This window comes from Gymnodraco acuticeps, unplaced genomic scaffold (assembly GCF_902827175.1).
Source record: "Gymnodraco acuticeps unplaced genomic scaffold, fGymAcu1.1, whole genome shotgun sequence".
Taxonomy (NCBI): domain Eukaryota; kingdom Metazoa; phylum Chordata; class Actinopteri; order Perciformes; family Bathydraconidae; genus Gymnodraco; species Gymnodraco acuticeps.
The window spans coordinates 294628-313131 of record NW_022990300.1 but is presented as its reverse complement, the minus strand read 5'-3'; the positions used below and the strand labels follow the sequence as shown (position 1 = coordinate 313131).

The window sequence follows — 18504 nt, the reverse complement described above, 5'->3', positions numbered from 1 at the left end:
GAACAATAAGCAGCAGACTTTTATTTGTTTATCATTTCTACTGGATCTTAGATCTGCGCATGTGCAATACGGGTCAGGGATTGACCAACCGGCTCCCACTGCTCTGCTGTCTGCTAACGTTGTTAAGAGTGGTGGGGGCAGGGAGGGAGCGGATCGACAGCTTGAGCAGCTGTCAACTCAACATTGTAAATAACCAACCAAAAACGATCGCCGGTTCATCTTGTTTTTGGCGTGAGAATAGTTTGGGCAGCGTGAGAGCGTGAGATTGAGAGTGAAAGCGTGTGTCACACGCCAGATGCGTGAGAGTTGGCAACCCTGCTTTATATATGGAAGCAAATAAAGGCAAGTGGATGAGGATAATAATGGGATAAAAGTCTGCTAATATGCTATAAGGATCAAACTTTTCTAATGAAAGTATCAAACTCCTTTTAGTCCTAGATATTTGGCTATTATTTTATAGACACATTCTGCTAGATTTGAACCACTCACATAGCATCTTATCAATAGGCGCTTTCACACCAAGTACTTTGCCGTACTTTGTTTCAAGTACTTAGTTCATCAGAACTAAGTACCGGGAATAAGTCCCTGAGGGAAGATTAGGCAAATCAAGCCGCCGACGTCACTTCTTCTTCTTCTGCTGCTTTGGGTTTACTGGCAGGCCGCAAACAACTTCACGGCGTATACTGCCGCCCAGAGTCCCCGGACGGAAGTCCCCGGAGTTGGGGAAGGCTTCAGTAGAAGCTGCTGGGACTCCCAGCAGCTTCTACTGAATCCTCCCGAGTAAATCGCCAGAACGCCGACACCTCCTCATCTCCACCGCTCCCATGTTTTATTTTGTGTTGCCATAAGTTAGTCTCTCTCCGTTGGTGTGCTGGGCTAATGCTAATAATGCTAATGCGGGGATAATAAAATGGCGGCTTCACAAAACTTTTCAGAGTTTTACGGGGCGTGGTTTGCAATCTGCCAGCCAATCAGAAATGGGAACCTTCTTCTCCCATGAAAGTACCTGCTCTCTAGCAGGGACTGAAAAGGGGGTGGAAAGGTTCTCATCGACTAAGTTCTAGTTCCGGATTCTTTTGGTGTGAACGCAACATTTCAAGAACTATCGGAACTATACTGGGAAAAGTACTCCGGTGTGAAAGCGCCTATTGTAACTGCTGTGAGTTCGATGAAACCAGCCTGAGTGGCCATTTGATGGATAGTTGGAGGTGTATTAAATTAATGAATTTAAGAAGTTGTGCATGTTTGGTTGAATGCAAAGTGTTTTTTCGGATCTTTTGCAGAAATGAAACAGTATTCCTATTCTGCAAAGCAAGACATAAAAAAACATATTTCATATAGACAATGTTCCTTTCTTGCCCGCTGCATATTTAAATACAAGTCATCAAACCTCAATTGTCTTGTTGCCGTTGTTCAGCATGGAAACATTCATTAGCTATCAATGACATTATTGTTCTATTAATATAAAGGGAGGTCAGGTACTCTTTAAACCAGATGGTAGTTATGGGTACTTTTTACTTAAAGTGGACCTATCATGCTATATTTGAAAAATATATTGTAGGGCCATAGCTATATAAAACATGTCTGTGAAGTTTTTTTTTCAAAATACCAAAGAGATCACCCATTGTAGCCATGCCTCATTTCGCTCTATTTGCTCTTTTCCAGCCCTGTTTTTGCAAGGGCTGATTCTGTGACTACAGCGCCACTTACAGGCCTGGCATATGTACTACAGCGTCTCCAGCACTTTCGAGCGGTCTCGTGTGAATGGACACGTTCGTGGCCCAACCCCCCATTCCCCTGATAGGTGGAGAGTTGCCCATATAGGCGGAGCACCCCTTTTCTGACGTCAGGAAAATTCAAATCTGTATCAGATCCGTTGCAGCCCCGTTTTTAGAGGTTTGGGTATGGAGTCAAAGAGAGAGGGTTGTGTTTTCTGACACTTGGTGAGTTCCCTGACGCACCGGGCGGGGACACATATTCATGTATAAAAGACGTACAAAAGTGCATTTTGCATGATAGGTCCCCTTTAAGTACATTTCAAAGCCCATACTTCTTTACTTTTACTTGAGTAAAGAAGTTTAGAGTATTTTTAAACACGAGTATCTATACTTCTACTTGCGTAAAGGATGTGTGTACTTGTACCCTCTCTGTTTGAAGGCTGTCCTGGCTTTCATCTGATTGTGAAAGCACAGAATGATCCGGAGGGCTGAGGGTGTCTTTAATCTCAGATGAGGCGCCTCTCAGATGCTTTTTGTTGTAGATTAAAGTACACAGCACTGCTGGAGGTGATATCTTAATTTCCATCACCTAGTTTCCATCTACCATCACTTCAGTCACATGCTTTTATCACATGGCAATACTTATGTTGTTGTATAATGTTTTTATAATTTGTATGCTATGACGTTTTGTATTTAGTTTCTGTCTTTGTCTTTGTTTGCTTTGTCCAGCCCTTTGAGGCATTTCTTGGGATTTGGGGCTATAATACATTTTGATTTGAGACCCGAACAGAAAATCATTATCGAGACGTTCCTGTATTATGTTGAATTATTATCAGAAATACAATCATCTCTGCTTGCTATAAATCAAAAATGTGGGTAGTTAGTAAATAACACATTTGTTGGACTTAACATCAAATTCTTACAAGCCAAGTTTCGGTCATTTTTTATTTCGTTTCTTTAATCACAGCACAGCAACACCCTAACGGCCGGTCCACACACAGGCATGAAAAAAATCTTGAAAAATCTCGATGCTGGGCGTGTCTGAAGCTTGGCGATTTCACACGCCCAAGGCGACCAACAACCAATCACATGAATCTCCCGCCCCCGACATACAAAGTAAACTGGATATAAACTCCCCAAACACCTACCAGTTTCACCCACTGTCTCTGCCACCTCCCTCCATGCCTGGTTCCTCCGGTTTGTATCCCGGTAAATAGTTCTGGTCGGAAAGAACCGGGTGATTTGCTACCGTAATTTCTCGTTTGGAATATGAGGAAATGAACTGCGGTCTGGCTCCCAGCTTGCACGTGGTTTGATTGGCTAGCGCTTGTACTGGCGGGATTTGCATAAACGGGATTTGATTGGCTGATGCCAGCTTCGAAAGCATCGGGAGCATCAAAAGTTGAACATTGCTCAACTTTTGATGCTCACGATGCTTGCAAAGCCATGCTCCGCTCCCCACAATGCAGTTCGGCGACGATTACAAATCTTCTACGTCACCCCATTCAAGTGAATGGGCGAAGCTTTGAAAGATTTGTTTCATGCCTGTGTGTGGACGGGCCGTAACTGTGTAGATATGTATATAGACTCTCATGGCACTACTTCTATTCTATTATTTTATCTGTTTTTATTGTGTTGCTCGGATGGAGGAGCCTGTGACCTAAGATTTCCATCGACATCACTACACTGTAGCTACGTACGAATAAAGCCTTGAGTCTTGAAATACATTTGATGGAATAAATCCGATTAGCATGGATCTGATAATCTTTCAATTCCATTATTAAGTAAGTAAGAGTATCTTTTTGTGTGTACTTCTACTTGAGTAAAGGATGTGTGTACCTCTACTTGAGTAAAGGATGTGTGTACTTCTACTTGAGTAAAGGATGTGTGTTCTTCTACTCGAGTAAAGGATGTGTGTACTTCTACTTGAGTAAAGGATGTGTGCACTTCTACTCGAGTAAAGGATGTGTGTACTTCTACTCGAGTAAAGGATGTGTGTACTTCTACTTGAGTAAAGGATGTGTGCACTTCTACTTGAGTAAAGGATGTGTACTTCTACTTGAGTAAAGGATGTGTACTTCTACTTGAATAAAGGATGTGTGTACTTCTACTTGAGTAAAGGATGCGTGTACTTCTACTCGAGTAAAGGATGTGTGTTATTCTACTTGAGTAAAGGATGTGTGTACTTCTACGTGAGTAAAGGATGTGTGCACTTCTACTTGAGTAAAGGATGTGTGTACTTCTACTTGAGTAAAGGATGTGTGTACTTCTACTTGAGTAAAGGATGTGTGTACTTCTACTCGAGTAAAGGATGTGTGTACTTCTACTTGAGTAAAGGATGTGTGTACTTCTACTCGAGTAAAGGATGTTAACTTCTACTCGAGTAAGGTGTGTTTACTTCTACTTGAGTAAAGGATGTGTGCACTTCTACTCGAGTAAAAGGATGTGTGTACCTCTACTTGAGTAAGGATGTGTGTGTACTTCTACTTGAGTAAGGATGTGTGTACTTCTACTTGAGTAAAGGATGTGTGTACTTCTACTCGAGTAAAGGATGTGTGTTACTTCTACTTGAGTAAGGATGTGAGGTAAAGGATTGTGTGTACTTCTACTTGAGTAAAGGATGTGTGCACTTCTACTTGAGTAAAGGATGTGTACTTCTACTTGAGTAAAGGATGTGTGTACTTCTACTTGAATAAAGGATGTGTGTACTTCTACTCGAGTAAAGGATGTGTGCACTTCTACTTGAGTAAAGGATGTCTGTACTTCTACTTGAGTAAAGGATGTGTGTACTTCTACTCGAGTAAAGGATGTGTGTACTTTACTTGAGTAAAGGATGGTGTGGTACCTTCTACTCGAGTAAAGGATGTGTGTACTTCTACTTGAGTAAAGGATGTGAGTAAAGGATGTGTGTACTTCTACTTGAGTAAAGGATGTGTGCACTTCTACTTGAGTAAAGGATGTGTACTTCTACTTGAGTAAAGGATGTGTACTTCTACTTGAGTAAAGGATGTGTGTACTTCTACTTGAGTAAAGGATGTGTGCACTTCTACTTGAGTAAAGGATGTGTGTACTTCTACTTGAGTAAAGGATGTGTGTTCTTCTACTCGAGTAAAGGATGTGTGTACTTCTACTCGAGTAAAGGATGTGTGTACTTCCACTTGAGTAAAGGATGTGTGTACTCTCCTCTCACCAGTGACGGCTGGCTGGAGCACTGAGAGTTTCTGTTGAAGAGGATGTCGTCCTTCACCAACACGGCCACAGCTCTCAGGATGAAGGAAAGGAAGAGGTTGAGGTGGATGTAGTTCCTGGTGCAGTGGAGCTTCCTGCACAGAAACACAGATCCTTTACTGTTGGAAAATACTGCATGTACTCGTCCAATATCAGAGTACACATGATAACAAAGGTATCCCAACTGTAGCTGTGTACATGACAGGATGTATGATGACCTAGAAGAGCAGCAGGACTGTTTGAGGCATATGATAGCTATGTGATTAACATGATGATTCAGCCTCTATGGAGAGAGACATATGACAAGCATGCTCATTTCTGACGTGGAGCTAATCTGAAGTAAACATTGAATACTGCTTTCTGTTCCTCCATCTAGTGACTGTGTGACTCCCTCTCTTGGATATCAGCATGTGAAGGACACTGCTCATGAACTAGTTGATGCTCTGTATGTGATGACTACTTCCATTCTGGAGAGGATCACAGATACATGGATCCTGAGGTTGAAGCTCAAGACGGAGACCAGGGACATTTTTCTAACACTATTGGACTTAAATTCTCGAGTACACATAAGAGGGCTGAATTTGTACAAGTACACAAGTATAAGACTCAATGTACTCAAAGCACTAAAGTACTCTGTATGCAAAATATCTCTTTACACTGTATTATTTAAATGTCATTGTCATTATATTGCCCTGTTTTTATCACTCACAAACACATATAAGACATTTTAATGTGGTAGTTTGTAGACACAGTTTAGATCAGGGGTGTCAAACTCAAGGCCCGGGGGCCAAATCCGGCCTGCGACTTCATTTCATGTGGCCCCGCAAGAGCTTGCAAAGAATACAATACGTTTATTATACGGTTACATGCCGCTTTACAGAAGCAGGTTTCCCATAAACTACATGTCCAAAGGTCACACGCTGGATCTAGTCTGCTCCACTGGTGCCCCCCCCTCTCATCTGCAGTGCCTAGACCTGGCAGTATCAGACCACCATGCCATCATCTTCACCATCCCCATCCCCCTGCCCAAGCAGCGCCCCAGGCGCACAATCACCTTCAGAGACACCAAATCAGTGAGTGCATCAGCCCTATCAGACCTCCTCATAACCCACATGGCCCCGGCTCTCTCCGACACCTCGCCGGACGTGTTGGTGGCCCGCTACAACACTGCCCTCTCTCTCAGCCTGGACTCTCTGGCTCCCCTCAGAAGCCGGACGGTGTCTTTTCTCCGCCCGGCACCATGGTTCACCTCTGATCTTCGCACAATGAAGCAAACTGGTCGTCGGTTGGAGCGGCTTTCCAGACGAACTGGCCTCACCGTCCACCGTATGGCCCTGGTGGACCATGTAAGGTCCTACAAGGAGGCTCTTTCCAAGACCAAGACCGCCTACTACTCCTCCCTCATCACCTCACAACAAAATCACCCCAGATCCTTGTTCTCCACCATCAACCGACTGCTCCGCCCCCTCCCTGCCACGCACACTGCTGAAGCTCCTGACCTCTGCTCCAAATTCCTCAACTTTTTTCAGGCTAAGGTGATCTCCATTCATCAACAACTCCTGGTGCCCGCCCCCTCCCCCTCTCTGCACTGGCCCCTGACACAGAAATGCACACTCCCGGCTCAACCCCTCAATCCCCAATGCTCTCTCTCCTCCTTCTCCCCAGTGGATGTTCCACTGGTCTCGAAGCTGGTGACCAATGCTAAGGCCTCCACCTGCTTCCTTGACCCCATGCCCACGGTGCTGGTCAAGGCCTGCCTTCCCACCCTCTGCCCCATCATAACAGACATCATCAACTCCTCTCTGTCATCTGGTATAGTTCCCTCCTGCTTCAAAACCGCCTCCATCACTCCCATCCTCAAGAAGCCTGGTTTGGACCCTGAGGAGCTGAACAACTACCGACCGATCTCCAACCTTCCTTTCCTTAGCAAAACCTTGGAAAGAGCAGTCGCCGCCCAGCTTCATCAACATCTGTCCAACCATGAGCTCTACGAACCCCTACAGTCAGCCTACAGAGCACATCACAGCACAGAGACCGCCCTCCTCAAGATCACTAATGACCTCCTTCTCGCTGCTGACTCTGGACAAATCAGTATTCTCATCCTCCTCGACCTCTCTGCTGCTTTTGACACTGTTTCTCATACAGTCCTCCTGAAATGCCTCTCTAACAACCTTGGCATCACTGGCACAGCTCTGTCATGGTTTCAGTCCTATCTATCAACCAGGTCTCAGTTTGTTAGCATCAGCGGCTCATCCTCCCCCTCGGCCCCAGTCAACCATGGTGTCCCCCAAGGCTCCGTGCTTGGTCCCCTACTTTTCACCATTTACATGCTCCCCCTTGGCCAGATCATACGTCAATTCGGTCTCAATTTCCACTGCTATGCTGAGGACACTCAGCTCTATCTCAGCACCTTCACCATCCGCCCAGCTCCCTCCACAGTCTTTGGTCAACTGTCTCCACGCCATAAAAACCTGAATGACAGCAAATCTACTCAAACTCAACAGTAAGAAGACTGAGCTCATGGTTGTGGCCCCCAAAGCACTGCTCCGGAAGGTTGGGGATCTCCTCCTCCACATTGACGGCTGTTCCATCTCCCCGTCTCCCGAAGTCCGTAACCTGGGTGTCATCCTTGACTCCACTCTCTCATTTCAGTCACACATCAAATCCGTCACTAAGTCTGCCTTCTATCACCTCAGGAACATCTCCCGTCTACGACCATCACTCTCTGATTCCGTGGCCGAGACCCTCATTCATGCATTCGTCTCCTCCTGGTTGGATTACTGCAACGGAGTCCTGTTCGGGGTTCCCAGTAAAGCCCTGGACAGGCTCCAGTATGTGCAGAACTCGGCTGCCAGGGTGCTCACTCACACCAAGCCCTGGCAGCACATCACCCCCACCCTGATCCACCTACACTGGCTCCCAGTCAAGCACCGTATCACCTATAAACTCCTTCTGACTTACAAATCCCTCCATGCCCTCGCCCCCCAATACCTGTCTGACCTTCTCCGCTACCACACTCCATCCCGGAAGCTAAGATCATCTGGACAGGATCTCCTCTCCACCCCCCGCACCAGGTTGCGGACTTTTGGTGACAGAGCCTTCAGTGTGGCATCCCCCCCCCCTCTGGAACTCTCTCCCCCCCCCCGAAATCTGCAGCGCCCCAACCCTGGACATTTTCAAAAAAGCCCTCAAAACGCACCTTTTTACCAAGGCTTTCGCCACTGTATAGTTAGTTTAATAGGTTTATTTTTCCGCTACTTCCCCCCCCCCCACCCCCTTAACCTGTCTGCCTTTTTTCCCCTACTCCCCCCCCCGCCACCCTACCCGACTTGTAAAGCGACCTTGGGTTTCTTGAAAGGCGCTATAAAAATATTATATATTATTATTATTATTATTTATGTCCCACAATGCATCTCGTTTTGTGACATGCGCACTGAAGAGACTTGCAATTATTTGCCCTAGACTTCTGCTTTCAGACGTAGTTAATTACTAAGTTATTATCCTATCCAATAATAATCCACTTCAGAGGCAATGATGTAATATAATACATTATTTTATATATATTTATATATTTATATAGTTACAACCGGCCCTTTGAGTGCAACCTTTATGCGAATGTGGCCCGAGATGAAATTGAGTTTGACATCCCTGGTTTAGATGCTTCCTAAAATACGACGTCATTTTCGTTTGTGTAACTATTAGCATTACTTTAAATTAGCTTTCGTTCAGGAATTACTTGTAAACAACTAGTATATGGGTTTAGATTAAGGCTTTATATTTAGATGCGGAATTACACACATCTAGTCTGAAAATGTATATCACTGCTCATTAAAATAAAAAACTCCTTACGTGTTGAAATAAATGAGCTCTCAATATATTTTGGACATGTCTCTCGATTATAAAGTACTTTTACAGATATGTGATTCATGTTTGCTTCGTTAAAATCAAAAGGCTTCACTGCAGCGGCTTCTTAAAACTAACAGCAAAGTAAAAGTAAAGAGAAGCCCCATCGACATCATTTCAATTAACAAACTGAAAACAACTAAATCCAATTAAGCTGTAAACTGAGAGGCCGTCACACACTGTTGACAATTAGTGATAAATCTGCGAAATGGAGACGTGGATAATTGGCGGCATTGTTGTTGATTTAAAATCCAATTAAACTGACGGCTTTTCTTCAGACACATGAAGAAAGAGAGTCCTAAAAGATGAGCTTTACATTAAAAACAGCCTCTCTTCTTTAGTAATTAATCAGTTCAGTTATGTATCTCTACTTCTGCTGTTTTGCATTTTTTAATGTGTAGATCGATAAGGTTTATTTCTTGTAATATAATTTGTAACATGTTATTGTTTTGCTATGAAATTAAGCAATCAAAAGTACTATAATGACATTATGAGGAGGAATCCTATGCCCTTTTATACTTCACTGTCTTTCAATTATAGCTTAAATCAAACTTTATAGGAATGGTATGCTCATGACACTCATTTTTAAATAATTATCATCCGATAAAACAGACCAGTCTCTGCCAGTCTTTTTTTTTTTTTTTTTAATCCGATGACATTATCAATAATTTTAAACTGATTAATTACCGAAATAACATCAACACTGTGGGCGGCGCCATTTTACCGGACATGACGTAAACCATGCGTTTGGTTTCGAGGACACATTGATGTTCATGTTATTTACTGTAGTTACTCTCTTCAAATATGCCTCATTGTATCGCGAAACATTGCCACAATTCAGATAGGAACAATCCACGGAATGCTCGGTTCCATCTGTTGCCAAAAGGTAAGCGTAGGAAGTACGTTCGGAGGCAGTGGCTAGCGAAATGTGGCCGGCCCGAACCGAAAGATCCACAGGCGAATGTATGCAGCGAACATTTCAAGTTTCCGGACGACTACTCTGAGAGTATGATAAAACATAACATGGGATTTATTGAACAACCATTACTTAATGGAGATGCAGTACCATCGGTCTTTCTGGTGTCATCACCGACCAGGACACCAGTTCGGCCAGTTGAGAAATCGCCCTCTGCAAGTGTGAAGCGACGGAGGACCAGAAGTAGTGCTCGGAGTAAGAATAAGGTATGTTATAGCGCATTTCCATTGCAGCGGGTAGCCCCGTTTAAACGTCCTTTAGCGTCCAGGCCAGGCCAGTTTTTGGTGGCCTTTCCATATAGCATAGTACCGGCTAGTGGGTATTTTCCCCAGTTTTTCCGGCCCCATAAAATCGTGGTTCTAGGTACACCATTCATGTACAGGTCTTCCTACTCGCCTCCCGAAATCAATTGCACGAGTAAAGGTATCGTCTCCAGCAAGATCACCGTGCTGTTCATCCTCATCGTCACTGTCCCTGGATTCCTGACGGTTCTGACTACTTGGCTCGAACCTGTATGGCTGAATTCCCCCATCCAATCTCTTCATATTGCTCAAAACTTCGTCCTCGGCTGACGAGTCCGAACTCAAATACTCCGCCATGTTTTCGTGTGTTTACAAAGTGAACGCATGGATGACGTCACGACCATCACGTGACTACTGAAAATGGCCAAAATGGCAGTGGCCTGACGGAATATACAGGTTTTGATCAAAAAGAGCTATAAAATCATTATTTACCGGGGAATATCGCTGATTTCTTCAGGGTATGGTTTAAACATAATGCTTCACTAAATACTGAAGTTTTGATTAATTATCTAATGAGTGGAGGATTGCTTTAAATAAGTTAGTGTTTTTATATTATAACGCAACTTCATTTATTTTGAATGTAATATTTTTACATTTTATTCGGGCTTTTGTGTATTATTATTATTACTCGTTTCAAGACTTTTACATAATTTTCCTCACATAAAAACAATAATGCATGTTTCTTTGTATTTTGCACAAAAGTCTTGTATCGACCAAACCAAGTCAATAAATAAAATGAAAAAAAAAGAATACAGAAAATGTATTAATATTACCGGAACAGACAGAGAATGGCGCTCCCGGTGGTGAGAGCGATTAATGACAGGCTGTGACCCATGGTGTACAACGTCTTCACGACCACGTAAAACACCAACTGCAGAGACAGAGAGAAACAAAGATTTTTAGAGGTTAGTATTGATTATATCACAGCTTGGTTAAATACTGGATTCTGATTGGTCAATCTGGAAATTCAGCAGTCTGTTATTTCTCAATAGCAGACCGCTGCTCTGAATGAGGGACTATATGCAGTCATATCAATCCACCGAAAGGAGTCCCGTCATTGTAACTATATGGTATTTGTGGAATGAATGACTGGCATGCGCACATTATCCCTGGATATGTGGATGTGAAACCCTGTCTCCTAAAATCAACTTAAAATATGATATAGTTTCTGGTCATTTGTAATCAAATACTTTGTTTGAGGGCTGAGGAAGCACTTTCTAATGAGCCCTGATTAGATTCAATAACTTGCAAACCAAAATAACAGCAGATTAAATTAAGTTATATTCCCCATGCTTGCTGTTTGTGTGGTGAACTCAGTTTAAACAATACTTCAAACGAGTGAATAATTTAACATTTAACTCTTGATGTATGCTTGTATGTCAGAGTTTCAGTTTATTAACAAAACACATTTGCATTTCTGTTGATCTTCTCATGTGCAATAATCTTTTAAGAAAATGTTGAGTTTCTCAACCTCCGGCAGCAACTTCGTGAGCGGTGGCAAAATCTTTGGCATGCCAAAAAATTGCCGAAAGACATTGCGAAGGTTCATTTTCGTGTTGAATTTGTGTGTCCATTTTGCCCTTCGTAAGGCCATCGTGAGGGCATCTTGTCAAATCGTGTCATCTTCGTCTTCACTTCGTGTGATCATCGGTGCCATCGGGCATTGTTCGCCTCACGAAGGAAACAAGAAGCTGCCCGATAAGGCGCATTCACACTGCGGTACTTTTCCCACAAAGGTTCATGTGAACTTAGTTCATGTGAACTCTTTTATCGCGTTCACACCAAAAAGAGCCGGTACTAAAATTAGTTCATGTGAACCTTTTTACCCCCTCGAAAGTCACTGCTAGAGAGCAGGGACTTTCGAGCGGCTCTCTTGTGAGAAAATAGCTATATTTCTGATTGGCTGGGCGGATTGCAAACCACGCCCCGTAAAACTACCAAAAAGTTTTGTGAAGCCGCCATTTTATTATCCTCGCATTAGCATTATTAGCATTAGCATTAGCCCAGCGCAGAAATGCAGAGAGACTAACTTATGGCAACACAAAAGAAAACATGGGAGCGGTGGAGATGAGGAGGTGTCGGCGTTCTGGCGATTTACTCGGAAGGCTTCAGTAGAAGCTACTGGGAGTCCCAGCAGCTTCTACTGAAGCCAGTCCCCAACTCCGGGGACTTCCGGCCGGGGACTTTGGGCAGCAGTATACGCCGTGAAGTGGTTTGCGGCCTGCCAGTAAACCCAAAGCAGAAGAAGAAGAAGTGACGTCAGCGGCTTCATTTGCCTAATCTTCCCCCAGGGACTTTTTCCAGTGTGAACGCGATCTGTACTTAGTTCATGCGAACTAAAGAGTTCACATGAACTAAGTTCACATGAACCTTTGTGGGAAAAGTACCGCAGTGTGAATGCGCCTCTTGTCTTAGGAAGGCAACACAACTACGTGAAGCCCTCGCAATGCTGTCGTGTAGCCATCGTATTGTAGTACAATTTGTGTTCTGTGAAACTGAAAAGGATATTACATTGTTTTTGTTACTTCCGTTGCAGTTTTATGTCTTAAATGTAATTTAGGTTAACTTCCTGTTGAATTTAGATGCTTTTATTTTGAAGGCGAGTTTACGCTGTTGACAGGAAGTTGTTGTTGCTATGGAAACATCATGACGGAGTGTGTGGTTCGGGTGCCATCGTGTGGCCTTCTGTAGGCATCGTACTTGCTTCGGCTGTTGCTTGGCTGTTGACCAAGTTTGAAATTCACAATTCCATATTCGTGTGTCCATCTGGTGTCAATGTCGGGACAGTGTGACGCGGGCTTAAACGGTTCTGTCGGCTGCTTCTGGATACATTTCACCCTCTTTTTAAACGTCAGTAAACACGCTAAAAACAAAAAGGGACATTTATGTTCGTTGATCTTCCTTAAAAGTATGACAATGCTTTAATTTAAGGTGACCTTATCAGCGCTAGTCGGACAGTTTTGTCATTTCTCTTTCTCTTGTCTGAATTATAAATATATAATAAGTGTTTTTTTCTTTGTCCGACAAAAAACTTAAGCTGAAGGTGAACCACTTTGAATGTTTCTTAATATATAGTCCACAATGTTGTAGGTGAATTGAAGAACTGAATAAATCTTCACTGTGACGATATGCTATTATATTTATCGATAAAACCCTTAAGAAACCAATTAATTAACTCGACTTCAAAATGTCTTTCAGATTAAAAAATGACGATGACTTGAAACTTAATAATGTTAAAAACAGACATATCTGAAGTAATCCTCCAGCACAACTGTAAGGACTCTTTTATCGTTATCTTTGGCATTATCTTTGATCAGGAAATGTTTTTAACTACCACTGCAACCAATTTCTTCCGTAACATCGCAGAAATCAGGCACATACTAACGAAACATGTTGTAGGAAAGCTAGTCCATGCCTTTGTTACTTAGAGACTCGATAATGCAAATTCCTTATTATTAGGCTGTACTAAATGCTGCCGCATGGCTACCTTAAAATGCAGAATACAAGCCCTTAATGGTCAGGCACCATAATACCGAAAGTAGTCAATGGGTTGCGGTCGAATTGTCAGTTTAGCGTAGGAAGGTTCCTAATGGAGTGAAATGACCCAGAAGTAACAAAGTAACAGCCATGATAAGAGCTGTTAGAATTCTCCAAATGATAGGAAAAGGAACTTCAATACTTCCTTTATCACCCCCTCTAGCTTAGGAAACACTGGACCTTCATTGAAGAAAGGAAAGGAGAAAATGCTGTCCCAGAATACCTTGCGGCCGCAACAATGGTTTACTTTTTGTACTTCCATGGCAGAGTTTTTAATTGTTCCTAGAGTCTCTAAAAGTACAATGGGAGCCAAAGCATTTTGCTATCAAGCTCCTTTTCTGTGGAACCAGTTTCTAGCTTGAGTTCAAGAGGAACCATCCCATAGTTTTTTATTTAGTAGGCTTCAGACCTTTCTTTTAAATAAAGCTTATAGTTAGGGCACCTTGAACCAGCCCCTAGTTATGCTGCTATATATATATATTTCAAGAAGCATATTTTCAACTTTTTAAATGCTATTTTATTTCAATTTGAGATGTTTACATTGTGAATTGTTTATTTTGAGTCTTTCAATTTCTCTAATGTACAATGCCTTGTCTTTTTAGGCTGCTGCAACACAAACATGTCCCAAATTGGGATGAATAAAGTACTTCTTATCTCTATCTTATCTTATATGCTTAGAGTGTTGGGGAGCTTTTATGAGAGAGAGCTGCTCAGACAGAAACAGATGAAGAAGAGAATGAGAATGAACAGAGGGTGAGACAGTTTAACGAGAACAATGAGGGTTCTATTATAAACCCAGAAGTGACCCGATCTGAACCTGAGCGGTGAGAAAGGAGCAGCAATTATCACGTCCGGGCAAAACAAGGACAAGCGTTCTTCTCACCAAAATCTGTGTTCTGCAAAACACTTTACATAAAACATGTCAGCTGAGAGAATGCCAACTTGACCTTCAAGTCACATTATATGAAATATGCATCAGGCTTTGCTCCTTAATGATGCTTAATTATTAATTCAATAAGGAAAGGTGTTTGCTGTGAGGGGAGAGGTCACCATGGTCATTAGCCAAGAAAAAGCATGTCTGAAAAGGACAAAAGGGATGTATAAACATTGGTTGTTTTTGCATAATAAAACTCATCTGTTACAGAAGGTAGCTTTGTCTGATTGTAGTTCCGTCTTATCTAAAAAATGTATGCATCCATAAGTAGCAATAAGCTTGACTCCAACACAAATACGTCTCTGACTCTTTACCATAGAGTCTTTACTTAAACAAAAGATATCAGTACAAACACATATTTTCAAAGGTCGAAAAACGATATTGCTCCGTGATTCTTTACTCTTTCTTACTCTAATTACCCGCAGCTATGACGTACATTTTACGACGTTTAAATCAATGATATAATTATACTAATAACAAAGAATTACAATGTTCAAATATATCTACACACATACATACAAATTATACATTTTAACATATGGCTCCGACACTGATGTTTGTTAAACAGTAATGGAAAGTAACAACTTTTAGTGTCATTGACAAACGTGTCACTGCTGCTGTGCATATTGACCGTTCAGAGAAGCGCACTGTGTTAATTAACAGCCTTCCCTGCAGGCTTCATCAACGCCACTAATCCTCTGTGTTATGTTGCAGCTTCTTTTCCTGCTGCTGCCCATTAGCATTCAGAATAAAATCAAAATCAGTTGAGTACAAGCACCTCAAATGCACTAAAGTATAGTACTTGAGTAGATGTACTTTTCAAGACTGGTGATCAAGTTTATCCAACCTTGCAAAGTGAAGAAATGGTAACTTAGGACGTACAGTTTTATTCTATTTGTATGACCTTTAAACCATGGATGTATTAAGAGAAAATGAACCCAAAATGGGAACTGTAGATTTCAAAAGTATCCGGATCATCTTGAGATTTGAATTTTCCGTAAGGCCCGTCTCCAATCTACCGCTCTCTGCTTCCATTTCACTACCACGACAATTTGTTTGAACTTGCTTTAAAAGGTCACCTATTATGCAACATCCACTTCTTCATGTCTCTTCTACATCAACATGTGTCCCCTCTTCTTCATGTCTCTTCTACATCAACATGTGTCCCCTCTTCTTCATGTCTCTTCTACATCAACATGTGTCCCCTCTTCTTCATGTCTCTCTACATCACATGTGTCCCCTCTTCTCCATGTCTCTTCTACATCCAACATGTGTCCCCCTCTTCTTCATGTCTCTTCTACATCAACATGTGTCCCCTCTTCTCCATGTCTCTTCTACATCAACATGTGTTCCCCTCTCTTCATGTCTCTTCTACATCAACAGGTGTCCCCGTCTTCTTCATGTCTCTTCTTCACATCAACAGTGTCCCTCTTCTTCATGTCTCTTCTACATCAACATGTGTCCCCTCTTCTTCATGTCTCTTCTACATCAACATGTGTCCCTCTTCTCCATGTCTCTTCTACATCAACATGTGTCCCCTCTTCTTCATGTCTCTTCTACATCACATGTGTCCCCTCTCTTCATGTCTCTTCTACATCAACATGTGTCCCCTCTTCTTCATGTCTCTTCTCCATCAACATGTGTCCCCTCTTCTTCATGTCTCTCACTACATCAATGTGTCCTCTTCTCCATGTCTCTTCTACATCAACATGTGTCCCCTCTTCTTCATGTCTCTTCTACATCAAACATGTGTCCCCTCTTCTCCATGTCTCTCTACATCAACATGTGTCCCCTCTTCTTCATGTCTCTTCTACATCAACATGTGTCCCCTCTTCTTCATGTCTCCTCTACATCAACATGTGTCCCCTCTTCTTCATGTCTCTTCTACATCAACATGTTTCCCCTCTTCTCATGTCTTCTACATCAAAATGTTTCCCCTCTTCTTCATGTCTCTTCTACATCAAATGTGTCCCCTCTTCTTCATGTCTCTTTACATCAACATGTGTCCCCTCTTCTTCATGTCTCTTCTACATCAACATGTGTCCCCTCTTTGCATGTCTCTCTACATCAACATGTGTCCCCTCTTCTTCATGTCCTCTTCTACATCAACATGTGTCCCTCTTCATTCATGTCTCTTCTACATCAAACATGTGTCCTCTTCTTCATGTCTCTTCTACATCAAACATGTGTCCCCTCTTCTTCATGTCTCTCTCTGCATCAACATGTGTCCCCTCTTCTTCATGTCTTTCTTCATCAACATGTGTCCCCTCTTCTTCATGTCTCTTCTACATCACCATGTGTCCCCTCTTCTCCATGTCTCTTTTACATCAACATGTGTCCCCTCTTCTTCATGTCTCTTCTACATCAACATGTGTCCCCTCTTCTACATCAACATGTGTCCCCTCTTCTTCCTGTCTCTTCTACATCAACATGTGTCCCCTCTTCTTCATGTCTCTTCTACATCAACATGTCCCCTCTTCTTCATGTCTCTTCTACATCAACATGTGTCCCCCTCTTTTCATGTCTCTTCTACATCAACATGTGTCCCTCTTCTTCATGTCTCTTCTACATCAACATGTGTCCCCTCTTCTTCCTGTCTCTTCTACATCAACATGTGTCCCCTCTTCTTCGTGTCTCTTCTACATCAAGACGTGTCCCCTCTTCTTCGTGTCTCTTCTACATCAACATGTGTCCCCTCTTCTTCATGTCTCTTCTACATCAACATGTGTCCCCTCTTCTTCATGTCTCTTCTACATCAACATGTGCCCTCTTCTTCATGTCTCTCTACATCAACATGTCCCCTCTTCTTCATGTCTCTCTACATCACCATGTGTCCCCTCTTCTTCATGTCTCTTCTACATCAAAATGTTTCCCCTCTTCTTCATGTCTCTTCTACATCAACATGTTCCCCTCTTCTTCATGTCTCTTCTACATCAACATGTCCCCTCTTCTTCATGTCTCTTCTACATCAACATGTGTCCCCTCTCTGCATGTCTCTTCTACATCAACATGTGTCCTCTTCTTCATGTCTCTTCTCACAACATGTGTCCCCTCTTCTTCATGTCTCTTCTACATCAACATGTGTCCTCTTCTTCATGTCTCTTCTACATCAACATGTTCCCCCTCTCTTCTCATGTCTCTTCTGCATCAACATGTGTCCCCTCTTCTTCATGTCTCTTCTTCATCAACATGTGTCCCCTCTTCTACATCAACATGTGTCCCCTCTTCTCCTGTCTCTTCTACATCAACATGGTGTCCCCTCTTCTTCATGTCTCTTCTACATCAAATGTGTCCCTCTTCTTCATGTCTTCTACATCAACATGTGTCCCTCTTCTTCATGTCTTCTACATCAACATGTGTCCCTCTTCTTCATGTCTCTTCTACATCAACATGTGTCCCCTCTTCTTCCTGTCTCTTCTACATAACATGTGTCCCCTCTTCTTCGTGTCTCTTCTACATCAAGACGTGTCCCCTCTTCGTGTCTCTTCTACATCACATGTGTCCCCTCTTCTTCATGTCTCTTCTACATCAACATGGTCCCCTCTTCTTCATGTCTCTTCATAATCAACATGTGTCCCCTCTTCTTCCTGTCTCTTCTACATCACCATGTGTCCCCTCTTCTCCATGTCTCTTTTAACATCAAACATGTGTCCCCTCTTCTTCATGTCTATTTCTACATCAACATGTGTCCCCTTCTACATCAACATGTGTCCCCTCTTCTTCATGTCTCGTCTACTCAACATGTGTCCCCTCTTCTTCTGTCTCTTTACATCAACATGTGTCCCCTCTTCTTCATGTCTCGTCTACATCAACATGTGTCCCCTCTTCTTCATGTCTCTTCTATCAACATGTGTGCCCTCTTCTTCATGTCTCTTCTACATCAACATGTGTCCCCTCTTCTTCATG

The 18504-nt window shown here is 42.6% G+C and overlaps 1 protein-coding gene across 1 annotated transcript in view; it reads right to left on the bottom strand.

Annotated features, from left to right (window-relative positions):
* LOC117550267 (vasoactive intestinal polypeptide receptor 2-like) overlaps window positions 1–18504 on the bottom strand; it is a 75337-nt gene that overhangs the window by 18444 nt on the left and 38389 nt on the right. The window contains exons 5-6 of the mRNA XM_034222645.1: window positions 10901–10998; window positions 4909–5041 (exon numbers count right to left, since the gene is read on the bottom strand). Coding sequence (XP_034078536.1) covers window positions 4909–5041; window positions 10901–10998 — 231 coding nt within the window. The remainder of the gene's footprint in view (window positions 1–4908; window positions 5042–10900; window positions 10999–18504) is intronic.